This window comes from Mustelus asterias, chromosome 1, assembly GCF_964213995.1.
Source record: "Mustelus asterias chromosome 1, sMusAst1.hap1.1, whole genome shotgun sequence".
Taxonomy (NCBI): domain Eukaryota; kingdom Metazoa; phylum Chordata; class Chondrichthyes; order Carcharhiniformes; family Triakidae; genus Mustelus; species Mustelus asterias.
Genome location: NC_135801.1, coordinates 145,578,313 through 145,592,056, shown reverse-complemented (window position 1 = coordinate 145,592,056; position 13,744 = coordinate 145,578,313). Strand labels below are relative to the sequence as shown.

The 13,744-nt window shown below is 44.5% G+C and overlaps 1 protein-coding gene across 1 annotated transcript; it reads right to left on the bottom strand.

The window, feature by feature from the left end:
- Window positions 1-548: 548 nt before the first annotated feature.
- st8sia3 (ST8 alpha-N-acetyl-neuraminide alpha-2,8-sialyltransferase 3) lies at window positions 549-11,144 on the bottom strand. The gene is made up of 4 exons (XM_078224579.1): window positions 10,966-11,144; window positions 6,819-6,941; window positions 5,232-5,789; window positions 549-834 (listed from the first exon to the last, which is right to left on the bottom strand). Exons 1-4 carry the CDS (start codon window positions 11,142-11,144, stop codon window positions 549-551), a joined length of 1,146 nt encoding a protein of 381 aa, XP_078080705.1.
- Between the last annotated feature and the right edge of the window lie 2,600 nt (window positions 11,145-13,744).

Here is a 13,744-nt window from a genome sequence, read left to right as displayed (position 1 = left end):
CCGTTTTATTATTTTTTCCCACTGCATTCTCTAAAACAACCTGAGCGGGTTTCGAGAGGAGGGTTATTTCATTTGAATAATTTATTGGCGGGACATGGGTGTCGCTAGCAAGGCCAACATTGATTACGTATCCATAATTTGACTAGGTGCCACATCCCGATTTTGAAAATAACCCAAGGCCGACTTTGCCGCCAATAAATTGACAGAGCCTGGCCATTTTCTCTCACCCAATACACCAATTTCTGGTTGTAAGTTGATATCTACAAACAGGTTCATGTGGGTCCAATACGTTGATTCGGCTACTTTTTTAAAAAGAGGAATGGCCCAAGCGTCAAGGTCCAAGCTTTCGTTTCCGGCTACTTCCCAATATAAAATAAATGTTTACTACCACATTACACGAAAACTCATGAACAGCTCAGTGGCACAGGATTTGGAATTGCTTGGGAGTTGTGTTCCACGAAGCGTTGGGCACAAAATGCACTTTGAAACATAAACCGAACAAAAATGGAAACAAAGGAAGGACTTGGCACTTCGAAAAAAGCATCCCATTAAGAGGCACAATGTGAAAGAGTCAGCTTGGTCAAGCCGTCGTTGTGTAGTTTGAACAGCAGCTTGAATTCTGCGGGAAGCTGGTGGGACTCCTGCCATTTGGTAGTGAATTTGGTCCCCTTTTTGTCATAGTAGTGATATGGCAGTTCCTTTCCTGTGTTGGGATCCCAGGCGAAAGGCCAAAATCCGTACAGGTGAATCTCCTCGCAAATGGCAGAAGCCAGCGTGTACATCAGGATGCCCGTACTTAGCCGCTTTGGCGCCAGTTGTTTGGTTTTCCAATATCTGTTTAACGATAAAGCAACAGAAAAGTTCACAAAACAAATTTTCAACTAGAACGGAAGGAATGTACAGTGGATTTATTTTTCATGAAAAACAGTTCTCGCTTTCTGAATCGTTTCTGACCCCCCCCCTCCTTCCTCACCCCCCACCCCCCAGGCTTTGTACGTTAATGTATCTTCTACTCCTTCCCTTTACGTCTTTCTATCACTTTCCCTTCGTGTACCCCCGCGTCCACTGTTTTCCACCGTTGTTCCCACACTGCCTCTTTTACATTCTTATATTCCCAGTGTAACGCTCTGTGTGGGTTCTCTATACGAATTATTTCTCTTTCTTAATATCCGGCACTCACAAAATCCCTTATCACCGGAAGATAGATTAGGACTTCAAACCTTTGATAACATTCTCACTTCCCCCTCTCTCTCCGAGTGTAAACCATCTCGGTTTCCTGTGCCGTAGTGTGGTTGATGTAGCCATGGTTTGAGAAGGTGTGGAAAAGTCTGGGACCTGCGTTTAAGACAAGGGTTACATGACTAAAGGGAGGGGGGGGGGGGGGGAGGTGGTAGGGGGGACGCCATGGGTATGACTGCATAAACATTCAACACATTATTCTGAATCCAGCATTGCAAATGATTGTACAAATTTCTAGCAGGTGAATGATTTGCCTGTCCTACCTTGGTTAAATAAACACTTAATAGTTCATGAGTCCAATATTCAGAATTGTACCGCATTCTAAGAGAATGGTGGGGGATGGTGGGGGCGGGGGGGGGGGGGTGGTTGGGGACGGTTATATGTATTCTCTGGATTGTGGATTGGGCAGTAGCTTAACTTGCGACCAGGTAACAAAGTAGAATTTCCCGGGTGGTGGAACTTGGAGGTCAGTGAGTCCAGGGGAGGGAAGGGTGCCAGGGCCTTATTAGATGCTCAGGGTATTTGGATACAGCAAGAGGGCGGGGAGAATGTCATGGATGGTCCACGATGGGGTCTAGAAAAGAGGCTCGCGTGACGAGCAGCGCCCAGGAATTGGAGTTGGGGGATCGTTCTGTGCAGGCTCTGAGAGCGGGTCGATCTGAGCTCTGCCCGCATTGGAACATGTGGAGAAATATTTGAGCGATTAGCGGATAAAATGCTTTTTAATGCCCACGCCTGTGATTATTTTTAGCTTTAACATGATTTTTTAAAATGGTGTTCACTATGATACAAATGTCACTTCTCGTGGTAAACAGTCAGGCGAATAAAAAGTTACCACAGCAGCTTTGTTTCTGGACTTCTGGTCGATATGGGATGAGTGATACATTTGAAAGCAAGGTTTTGAACAGTTTTTTGGAGAATGTAACCAATTAATATGGTTGAAGTAAGTACAGAACCAAACCCAAGGAACAAGAGCTCTGACCCATTTTTTAAATTCCTCTCTGGCGGCAGGGGAGATGCCAGAGCATTGGGGGAGAGCTAAAGTGGTTCCACTTTTCAAGAACGGTAGTAGAGATAAACCAGGGAGTTACAGACCAGTGAGTCTCACATCAGGGGTAGGGAAACTATTGTAAAAAATTCCAAAAGACAGAATTAATCTTTATTTGGAGATGCAAAGTTTGATCAGGGATAGTCAGCCTGGCTTTGTCAGAGGGAGGTCATGCCTAACAAATTTGACTGAAGAGGTGATCAGGTATGCAGATGAGGGCAGTGCAGTTAATGTGGTTTGTATGAATTTCAGCAAAGTCTTTGACAAAGCCCCACATGGGAGATTGATTGAGAAGGTTGAAGCAGTGGGATCCAAGGTAACTCAGCAAATTAGATCCAAAACTGGCTGAATGATAGCAAACAGAGGATGGTGGTCGAAGACTGTTTGTGTGACTAGAGGCCGGTGTCCAGTGGTGTACCATAGGGATCAGTGCTAGATCCCTTATTGTTCATGATACACACACACCCACAAGCACACACACACATATATATAATATACATAAACAATATAGATGAGAACATGTGTGTATGTGGGAGGGGCGGGGGGGAGGGTTGGTAGGTAAGTTTGCAGATAACATGAAGATTGGCAGCATGGTTAATGATGAGCAAAAAGGTCTTAGGTTGCAGGAAGATATAGACGGGTTGATCAGATAGGTAGAGCATTGGCAGATAGAATTTAACCATGAAAAGTGTGAGGTGATTCACTTTGGAAGGAATAACAAGACAGCAGAGTACTTAATGAATGGCAGGATACAAGGAAGCTCATAGAAACAGAATGCTTGCCCATCGATTCCTGAAGGTAGCAGGATAGGTTAATAGGATAGTTAAGAAGGCATACAGGACACTTCATAGATTATTTCACAGAATCCCTACAGTACAGAAGGAGGTCATTTGGCCCATCGAGCCTCACCAACAACAATCCCAACTCATCCCCGTAACCTCACATGTTTACCCTGCTAATCCCCCCGAGACTAAGGTCAATTTAGCATGGCCAATCAACCTAACCTGCATTTCTTTTGGACTGTGGGAGGAAACCGGAGCACCCAAAGGAAACCCACGCAGACACGGGGAGAATGTGCAAACTCCACACAGACACTGACCCAAGCCAGGAATCGAACCTGGCGTGTGAGGCTAACCACTGTGCCACCATGCCGCCCTTGTCTTTATTAGTTGTGGCATAGGTTATTAGTGCAGGGAGGTTATGTTGGAGCTGTACAAAACTTTGGTTAGACCACAGCTGGAGGACTTTGGGCAGTCCTGGTCACCTCACTATAGGAAGGATGTGACTGCACTGGAGAGGAAGAGGAGATTCACCAGGATGTTGCCTTGGATAGAGCTTTTGAGCTATAAAGGCACGGTAGCACAGTGGTTAGCACTGCTGCTTCACAGCTCCAGGGACCTGGGTTCGATTCCCGGCTTGGGTCACTGTCTGTGCGGAGTTTGCACATTCTCCCCGTGTCTGCGTGGGTTTCCTCCGGGTGCTTCGGTTTCCTCCCACAGTCCAAAGATGTGCGGGTTAGGTTGATTGGCCATGCTAAAAAATTGCCCCTTAGTGTCCTGGGATGCGTAGATTAGAGGGATTAGTGGGTAAAATATATGGGGGTAGGGCCTGGGTGGGATTGTGGTCGGTGCAGACTCGATGGGCTGAATGGCCTCTTTCTGTACTGTAGGATTTCTATGATTTCTATGAAGAGAGACTGGATAAGCTTGCGTTGTTTTTTTTTAGAGTAGAGCAGGCTGAGGGGAGACCTGATTGAGGTGTATAAGATTATGAGGGGTTAGGGCAGGGTGGATAGGAAGCAGCTGCTCCCCTTAGCTAAAAGGTCAATAACGAGGGGACATTATTTTAAGGTGAGGGACAGGAGGTTCAGAGGGGATTTGGCGATGTATTTTCACCCAGGGGGTGGTGGGAGTCTGGAATGCACAGCCTGGGAGGGTAGTAGAGGCGGGAAACCTCACAAACTTTAACAAATATGTGGGTGAGCACTTGAAATATCATAACATTCAAGACTATGGGCCAAGTGCTGGAAAATGTAATTAGTGTAGATTTAGTGTAGTTTTGTCAGTGCAGACTTGATGGGTTGAAGGGCCTCTTCTGTACTGTTGGACTACTCTAAGATTGGGGGCAAACAAAGAGAAAACATCAACAGGTTAAAATGAGAAACAGTGACACCAGCATTTGTGTTATCAAAGATTATAACTGGAATTAATAGCATGAACTATCCTTAGAATATCTATAGAACTAAAGTAAAGTTTATTTATTCAAGTAAAAATGGGCGGCACGGTAGCACAGTGGTTAGCACTGCTGCTTCACAGCTCCAGGGTCCCAGGTTCGATTCCTGGCTTGGGTCACTGTCTGTGCGGAGTTTGCACATTCTCCTCGTGTCTGCGTGGGTTTCCTCCGGGTGCTCCGGTTTCCTCCCACAGTCCAAAGATGTGCGGGTTAGGTTGATTGGCCAGGTTAAAAAAATTGCCCCTTAGAGTCCTGGGATGCATAGGTTAGGGGGATTAGTGGGTAAAATATGTGGGGGTAGGGCCTGGGTGGGATTGTGGTCGGTGCAGACTCGATGGGCCAAATGGCCTCCTTCTGCACTGTAGGGTTTCTATGATTTCTATGATAAGTAAGCTTACATTAACATTGCAATGAAGTTACTGTGAAATTCCCCTGGTCGCCACACTGGCGCCTGTTCGGGTACACTGAGGGGGAATTTAGCATGGCCAATGCACCTAACCCGCATGTCTTTCGGACTGTGGGTGGAAAGCCACACAGACACGGGGAGAACGTGCAAGCTCTGCACAGGCAGTGACCCAAGCCGGGAATCGGAGCCAGGTCCCTGGTGCTGTGAGGCAGCAGTGCTAACCACTGTGCCACCCCCTGTAATGTCAAAAGTGCTGCCCACTTTCAATTTGAATCTTCGTATAAATTCCCCTTAAACCATACTTACTTATTGATATGTTGCATTATATTCCCAGGCCAGGCCAACTGAACCTTCAGTTGGGCTCTGTACTCTATAAAAAAATCTACCAACGTTCTTGTCACCGGAGCGGACGTGTGGAAGAAAAAAGCGGGGATCCAAAGGATGGCTCCATCCAGCTTTTTAAGATTCAGGAAAAACTTGTTTCGATCTTGGATTGTTAATAGATTGTTGTAGTACTTCTCGAGGATGCTCGGGTTGAAGGTCGTGAGGTTGGTCTTTCTGCCAACGTCTTTCTCGAAAGATTCAGTTGGCGCGAAATTGCAGCGGAACACGAAATCGGACTTATCGATGTCAGCTCCGCAATGGCTGCCGATGAGGATCCCACTGTTCCCCACCACTGCACAAGTGTTGTAGTGCATCTTCAAGATAGGGGGCACATCGGGGAGTAATGATCGGAAACTATTGCTGACTGAAAACACGTATTTGTGGTTGGAATAGTCATAGTGCAGCAACTGTCCAACTCGCACACTTTTCTTAACCAAGGTAAAATTTTTATAAATGTCGACATAACGACTGATGTCTTTCCTAAAACAAAAAAAAGATAAAAGAACGAGTTACTTCAGTTCATTCTCGGCAATGGGTTTGAATTCAGAATGCACACTTCTAGGACTGCAGGGGAAAAACACATTCCTCAGTAAGTTTAAACTGTAGAAAAAAAAACTTGGAAACAAAAAGGCCCTTTGAGAAGGATTTCAGGATTAAATCCTATCTGCTACTGATCTGCCCATCTGACCAACCCATCTATATCTTCCTTCAACCTGAGACTTTCTTCCTCACCCTATCAACCACCTGTCAATCTTCATGTTATCTGCAAACTTATCTATCACCCTCCCCTCCACCCCCCCACACACCCACACACACACACATTAATTATTAAAATCTTTCTTGTTGAGAAGCTGTAACTTTGAAATATGCCTATTACTGATAGTAAAGTGAAACATCTCATTCACCCCCCTGGTCGGTCTTATCTCTAATAGTGACTCGAAATAGTTCTACATAACATTTTAAAAATTCTTTCCTGGGACATGTCGCTGGCAAAGTCGCCATTTGTTGCCCATCCCCAATTGCCCCTTGGGCTTAATGGCTTGGCAGTAAAGAGTCAATCACATTCATCTGGAGTCACATGTAGGCCAGATCAGCTAAGGGCCACAGATTTCCTTTGCTAAAGGAACATTCGTGAAGCAGATGGGGTTTCAGGACATTTGATGATGGTCTTATGGTCATCATTACTGAGATTATCTTTCAATTCCAGATTTGTTAATTGTTTGGTGTTGGGGTTTGAACCCATGTCCCCATGAGGCCTGAGCCTCTATGTTGTCAATCCACCCATCTCCTCCATAATGGAGGGCACCCACCTCCGCCATAATGAAAATTGTATCAGTTTTTTGATTTTATCTGAACATTATTGGATGGGGAGAGGGGGAGAGCAGGGAGTCTGTACATTTCAGACATAAAAGAAACTCTGCAACTTCTGAAAGTATGAAATAAAGAGAAAGTAATGATAATCTTTCCGGTCTAGTTCTTTGGAACTTTACACTTTTCAGAGTGGCTTGCCTTTGTTTTAAATAAGATGTTGTGTTGAAAGTCCACTTCGCAGGTTTGCCATGAACATTGTCGTTAAGGCCACTTCCAACTGGCACAAAAGAAGGATCCAGAAACTTCAAAGAAAACTGTGACCTGCAGGGAAAATCACCACCACGGTTTAGAATATTGCCCTGTCAGTTTATCGATACTACTCGTGAATTTACACCGCTCAGTTGACAAAAGAGCCAAATTCGCTGTCAACCTTTCACCGACTTGATCATTTATACTAACTTGTTGAGAAAAGCATGACCCCAGTTGCCATCCCTGTGCAACTATCCAAGCAAACACCTAAACTTACTTATCAGAGCCAAGTTCTGGCTGAAAATCCTACAAATTACTTCATTCAGAGGCCTCAAGTACTCGAAATCATTTTCTGTACCCCAATAAATTATTCTTAATATTTTAAAATTTACCCCTAGACAGGCAAATTACTATTTTAGCAGTTTAATTCTTTCTGTCAGTAACTTTCAACTCTGTCCCTCTGGGAGATATTCCTTGTACATTTCCCGCCACTGATTTTTCCATGCAATAATGCCTTTTCTTGGAGAGTGGATGTACTCTACAGGTTCCATTATCCAATTTGCTTTTGTTTAATCCCGAGAAGCTCTCCCCAGCTTTTCAGAATTAAATACCCGTCCCACGAACGCGAAGAAAGCCAAGGAAGGAACAGGTCGCTCCGAAGAGCCAAGCTCTCTTTTCTGGTGTTACTCACTTTTGTTTCCATTTGCATTCTGAAAGCTCCCAGCATCTTTGACTCTGCCAGTAAACTGGATTATTCCAAGCATTTCAACTTTTAAGAATATAAATATGATTTAATACACCAATTTTAATCCAAGTCATCTCACTTGGAATGTTTGACATCATGTATTATTTTTTCAAACTCAGTGAAGTTTACCCCTTCACATTTTTTCCTTCTTCACTATAGAACCTGCATGTCTTTAATCTTTCAGTTGATACTTATGGTCAATCTTGTTATTCCCCTTTGCACCTAATCCATCTGATCACACTCAGCAAAATTGTACTCACCGGTTGCATATATGGTCTCTACGTAGTACATATATATATTTATATATATACATATAGCATTAGCAGACATGGATTTTCACCAGCCAGATAAGTATCATATCGTAATAGATTTTATTTTAATTGTTTTTCTATTGAATCATTGATCATTAGCCTCCTCTTCTTTAGAACCTTCTTGTATTCTGATTCCTATCCTCTGATTACTGTTTTCATTTCCATACTTCTTACTCAAATTTTAACCTAGTTCTAAGTACTCTCATGATTTTCAGTTTTATTTGCTCCTTCTTGTGGTTTAGTTGGCTTTCTGAAGTCTAAATAAATGATATCTTCCAGAGTTCCACTGTGTACATAATTTGCAACACAGTCAGGATGGACCCAGGGGATTTATCAATTAGGTACACTTCTTCTAATTCCAGGCTGTTTCTTATTCACCTATTGCTATATTGGTACTTCTCTACCCAACACCTTCCTATTTTTCCTGATGTAATCCCTTTGTGGGAGCTGTGCAGGTGTAGAATAAATAAAGAGAATACACCAGGAAGAATAGGAATGTCAAAGAATGGTTACAACTAAATAAGTTTCAGAATTAGATGGTCATAAATCTGCTATGGGCAGCAGGGTGGCACAGTGGTTAGCACTGCTGCCTCACAGCATCAGGGATTGGCGTTTGATTCCCAGCTTGGGTCACTGTGTGGAGTCTGCATGTTCTCCCTGTATCTGCGTGGGTTTCCTCCGGGTGCTCTGGTTTCCTCCCACGGTCTGAAAGACGTGCTGGTGAGGTGCATTGGCCATGCTAAATTCTCCCTCAGTATACCCGAACAGGCACCGGAGTGTGGCGACTAGGGGATTTTCACAGTAACTTCATTGCAGTGAGAATGTAAACCTACTTGTGACGCTAATAAATAAACTTTAAAAAAATCAAATCTGATCTGACCATTGCAGTCCCATTCTCCGAATGTTAGAAAAGGGCAAAAGGATGGAAGGTGTTGGAAGGTGGAGGAGTACCAAATTAACAATAGGTGAATATGAAACAGTGTCAATATGTTGAGTCATGAATCCATTTTTCGTGCATTACAACAGTGACTACGTTACAAAAGTTCAGTGGTTCATTGGCTGTCAACACTTTGAGATGTCCTGAGATTGTAGAACATGTTATATAGATACAAGTCTTCTTTATGAAGGGCCTTTGAAATGCATGGTGCTCAAACTAGTTCCATTAATTTAGCTAGCTCAGTAAAAATGGATTTAATATCATCGACTGCATTTCTATTTTTGACCAATAGAACTCATCACCTGTTCTGCTAATCGAGTTGTTAATTTTAAATTTGCTTGATTTTACACTGGATTGTTCTACTGGCTTTGTTAAAATATTTATCTGTAGTCGAATCTTCTCTCTTTTACTGAGATTGCAGTAAGGTTTATTGTCATAATTCTGACCCATTGTGCATGCTGGTTTCCTTCCCCCTCTATTGGCTGCTATGCCTTCAGCCAATAGGCCCCAAGCTCTGAACCCCTCCCCTATACCTCTTCCCCTTGAAGACTCTTCTTAAATCCTACCTCCCTGACCAAGCTTTGAGATGCCCATTCTAGTGTTTCCATGTCATTTTGTGTCTGATTACTTCCTTGTGAAACACCTTGAGATATTTTAACCACGTTAAAGGCACTATACAAATGTAAGTTGCTGTCTGTGTAAAGGAACCTTCACTGTCGATCAGCACCATGGGGCATACAAGATTGGAGAAACAATCATAGCTCGTTTGAAAAGTCGCATCTCAATTCCAGAAACTGTAAGAACCATCCCCCCACCACCCCGTCCAACCGTCCCCGCCCCCCCTCCCCCCCCACTCCAAAACCCCGAATTACTTACAGGAATATTTAAAACACATATCCTTTGATATCCATGTAAGATGAAGAATGTTGTGCTATCAGTAATTTTTTTCAACTTGAATTTTGATAACAGGTCTTAAGAAAGGCATAGAATAGGTAATATTAGAATTGTGCCTGGGCGAGGCAATTAATTACACCCTTGGAAGGGCCTCACAAAAAAATAAGGCACTAAATCAGATCCCTTGTATTTTGTGAAGGAATATGCTTACTTGTTCGTGACGCTCCCCCCATCAAGCTCTGCATTTCGTCTGTAAATGTGAATGTTCAAGTCAGTTGTGCAGAAATTGTGCGGGTCCTGCCTGCCAATACCAGCAACCCTGCAGCCTTTTGCACAGCGTAGATGTTACTTGTTTTACAGATAGAACATTGAGCATATTGGTCATCACAATGGAACCTAGACAACTGTAATTTTGTTTTATTTATATATACATATACACACACACATATATGTACACACACACACACACGCACACAGTCATACAGCAACACTTCCGAATGAAGCATTTAGCCCTCTCTTAAATTCGGGATGACGGTGCTGTGGGAAATAATCTGTCCCCCAGAGGAACCCCCCCCTCCCCCGGGAAGGGAGGTAGGGAGGGACCCCCAACGCTCCCCTCCACCCCGTGGAGCTTCAGCTCCAGGCCCAGCAAGGGCCACTGTGCGGATAACAAAGCGACAGACAGCTGCACATCATTCTGCAATGGGCTACAATCCATGAATGCCGCAAACATCTGGTAGAGTGACACCACCCCCCCCCCCATCCCCTCCCCCCCTAAACCTTGTTATTTTCCATGAAACGACGTGATAGGCGGGGTATAGATCTAAAACATGCCGATTTAATCGTGGTACCTGAAGAGAGGGGTGGGTGAGAGGGGAATTAGTTGGGAGGGGGTGGGGGGGGGGGGGGGAGGAAGGAGAGACGAACATGTCAGGATCAACACACACACAGAAAGATGCTTGTACGCCTGCCAGGTTGCAGGGAGCTGCGTGCCTCTTTCGGACAATACGATTATTACTAGAAATAATACCGAAGGGGGTGAGGGGGGGGGATAGATTTTGGATTTGAAGTCTAGAACCAATAGCTAATCAATTGGGAAACAATGTGGGGGGAAGGGGGCTGCAAACTGACAACACGTCTATTTTTTTCCCTTGTTGCACAGATTCTGTTGATTTTGGAATTTAAATTTTAAAAAAATTATTTACTTACCGAAATCCACTGTGTAACATATAGAGCCTCGGGCCGGCTGAGCCTAGGTATCTCGGAGTGGCGAAGAGGTTGTCCTTTTTGAGTGAAACATAGCTGATCAATGATAGAATAAGCAGAGCGACGCTTAGCATCACCAAGCCCAGCACACTCGCCATGCGAACCATCCTGCAAATCCTCATAGTGCAAACACCTCAACAGTAAAACGAAAGCAGGCCCATCATATCTTTGCGTTTACCTTTAACGAGAGAGGGAGAATTACAGCAAAAGAAAGAGAGAGGAAAGTAAGTCGATTATATTGACAACCTATTGTGCTTTATATGTGAAATAAAAATGGACGGAGTCAAAAAGAAAATTCTGCAATGCAGAAATGGTAGGTGGTTGCGTTGGTGATACGTCGCGTTGCTCTGTGATACCCCCACACTCCACATGCACACTGCACCAGCGCAGCCTCCATCCATTCCCCGGCTGCAGACTTAAATGTGACTGGAATAGCCTTTCTCCATTTACCCGGCAAGCTTAAAGCTTTTTCATTAATGAACCCTTAGTCAAATGCCTGAGTGCGTTTCAATATTTTTTAAAAAAGCGAGCAGCAGGGATAAGGATATTGTTACTTGACTTATATTGGCTGCATTTAGGGAAAAAACAATTAGACCTGTCACATGGGGAATAAAGAGACAGATATTTTGCCAGGGGTGGTGGGGAAGGGGAGGGGGAGGAGGGGTGTGGTGGGGAGGGACTAATTAGTAGTAATTATGGATTTGATAAGGAGCAAGAATGCCTGTAAAACAAAACTTTAAGAAGCCAGCACTTGGGGAGATGGGCAGACAGGTGGCCGATGCAAGTAAATGTCGGTATTTTAATATAAAGAGAAACAGTGAATGGGTTTGTACACTGTAATGACAACCTGTTGAGGGGGTAAATAAAAATGAAATGCTGCCGATGGCGGAAATCTGAAATCAAACTGAAATAAACTCAGCAGATCTGGCAGCATCTATGAAGGAAGAAAGAGAGTTAACATTTTGAGTCTGTATGACTCTTCTTCAGAGCTGAAGAGTTATGTCTGTCTATTTGTTGGGTATGTAGAACATTCCTTGTTCCAGTTCTATTCCGAACCCCTGCAACACCTCTTTTTCAGTTACACTGATGACTGTATCAGTGCCACTATATGCTCTTGTCTGGACCTGGAAAACAATTATTGATCTTGCTTTCAATTTCCACCCCCTCTCACCTTTTCCGAAACTTCACTTTCCTTCTTTGTCCTCTCTGTCTCCAATTCCAGTGGTGGACTGACCACCAATATTCATAGAAATCATAGAAATCATAGAAACCCTACAGTGCAGAAGGAGGCCATTCGGCCCATCGAGTCTGCACCGACCACAATCCCACCCAGGCCCTACCCCCACATATTTACCCGCTAATCCCTCTAACCTACACATCCCAGGACTCTAAGGGGCAATTTTTAACCTGGCCAATCAACCTAACCCGCACATCTTTGGACTGTGGGAGGAAACCGGAGCACCCGGAGGAAACCCACGCAGACACGAGGAGAATGTGCAAACTCCACACAGACAGTGACCCGAGCCGGGAATCGAACCCGGGACCCTGGAGCTGTGAAGCAGCAGTGCTAACCACTGTGCTACCGTGCCGCCCCATTACAAACCCACCAATTCCCACAGTTACCTCGACTACAGATCCTCACACTTCTCCTTCCTGTAAAGGCACCATCCCATTCTCCCAGTTTCTTCACTTCTGTCACATCTGATTCGATGATGCTACCTTCAAAAACAGTGCTTCTGACATATCTGTCTTTGAAAGGTTGAAAAGGCACTCAACCGTGTCCGACCAATCACCCACACCTCTGCCCTCATCCCTTCCCCTCCTTCCCTGAACCATGATAGAGTCCTTCCCATGGCACCTTTCCTTGCAATCGCAGAAGGGGCAACACCTGCCCATTATCCTCCTCCCTCCTCACTGTCCATGGACCTCACTTGCACCTTCTTCAATTTGGTCTAATGCTCCTAAAGTGGTCTCCTCTACACTGGAAAAAGAATAGGTCACCACTTTGCGGAACACCTTCACTCAGTCCACAAGCAGGCTCCAAACCTTCCTGTTGTTCGCCTTTCAACTCAGCATCTTGCTCTCATGCCCACATGTGCATCTTTGGCCTGCTGCAATGTTCCAATGAAGCCCAATGCAAACTGGAGGAACAGCAACACATCTTCTGATTAGGTACGTTCCAGCCTTCGTGACTCAATATTGAGTTCAACAACTTCAGACTGGGAACTTTCCTCTCCATCTTGACCCCCCCCTTTTAAATCGTTTTTGTCCCAATGCAAAGGCACAGCCCTCCCCCACCCCATTGGGTCATCTGTCACTTGTTCTTAAGTTTTGCTTTCACTGAACACTGACCTTTATTCTCCCATTAACACGTTCTACTATTTTACCTTTATGCCAATATCAAAGTAAAGTTTATTTATTTGTCACAAATATTCTTACGTTAACACTGCAATGAAGTTACTGCGAAAAACCCCTAGTCACTACACTCCGGCACCTGCTTGGGTATACGGAGGGAGAGTTTAGCATGGCCAATCCACCTAACCAGCACATCTTTTGGATTGTGGGAGGAAACTGGAGCACCCAGAGGAAACCCACGCAGACACAGGGAGAATGTGCAAACTCCACACAGACAGTGACCCAAGCTGGGAATCGAACCCAGGTCCTGGCGCTGTGAGGCAGCAGTGCTAATCATTGTGCCACCATGCCGTCCCCCAGCACCTCC

Coding starts and splice junctions, on each gene's coding strand:
- st8sia3 (XM_078224579.1), bottom strand. CDS start 11,144: ATGAGGATTTGCAGGATGGTTCGCATGGCGAGTGTGCTGGGCTTGGTG. Junction 6,942..10,965: donor ATGTTACACAGTGGATTTCG/GTAAGTAAATAA, acceptor TTTTCCCTGCAG/GTCACAGTTTTCTTTGAAGT. Junction 5,790..6,818: donor ACATCTTATTTAAAACAAAG/GCAAGCCACTCT, acceptor TTTTTGTTTTAG/GAAAGACATCAGTCGTTATG.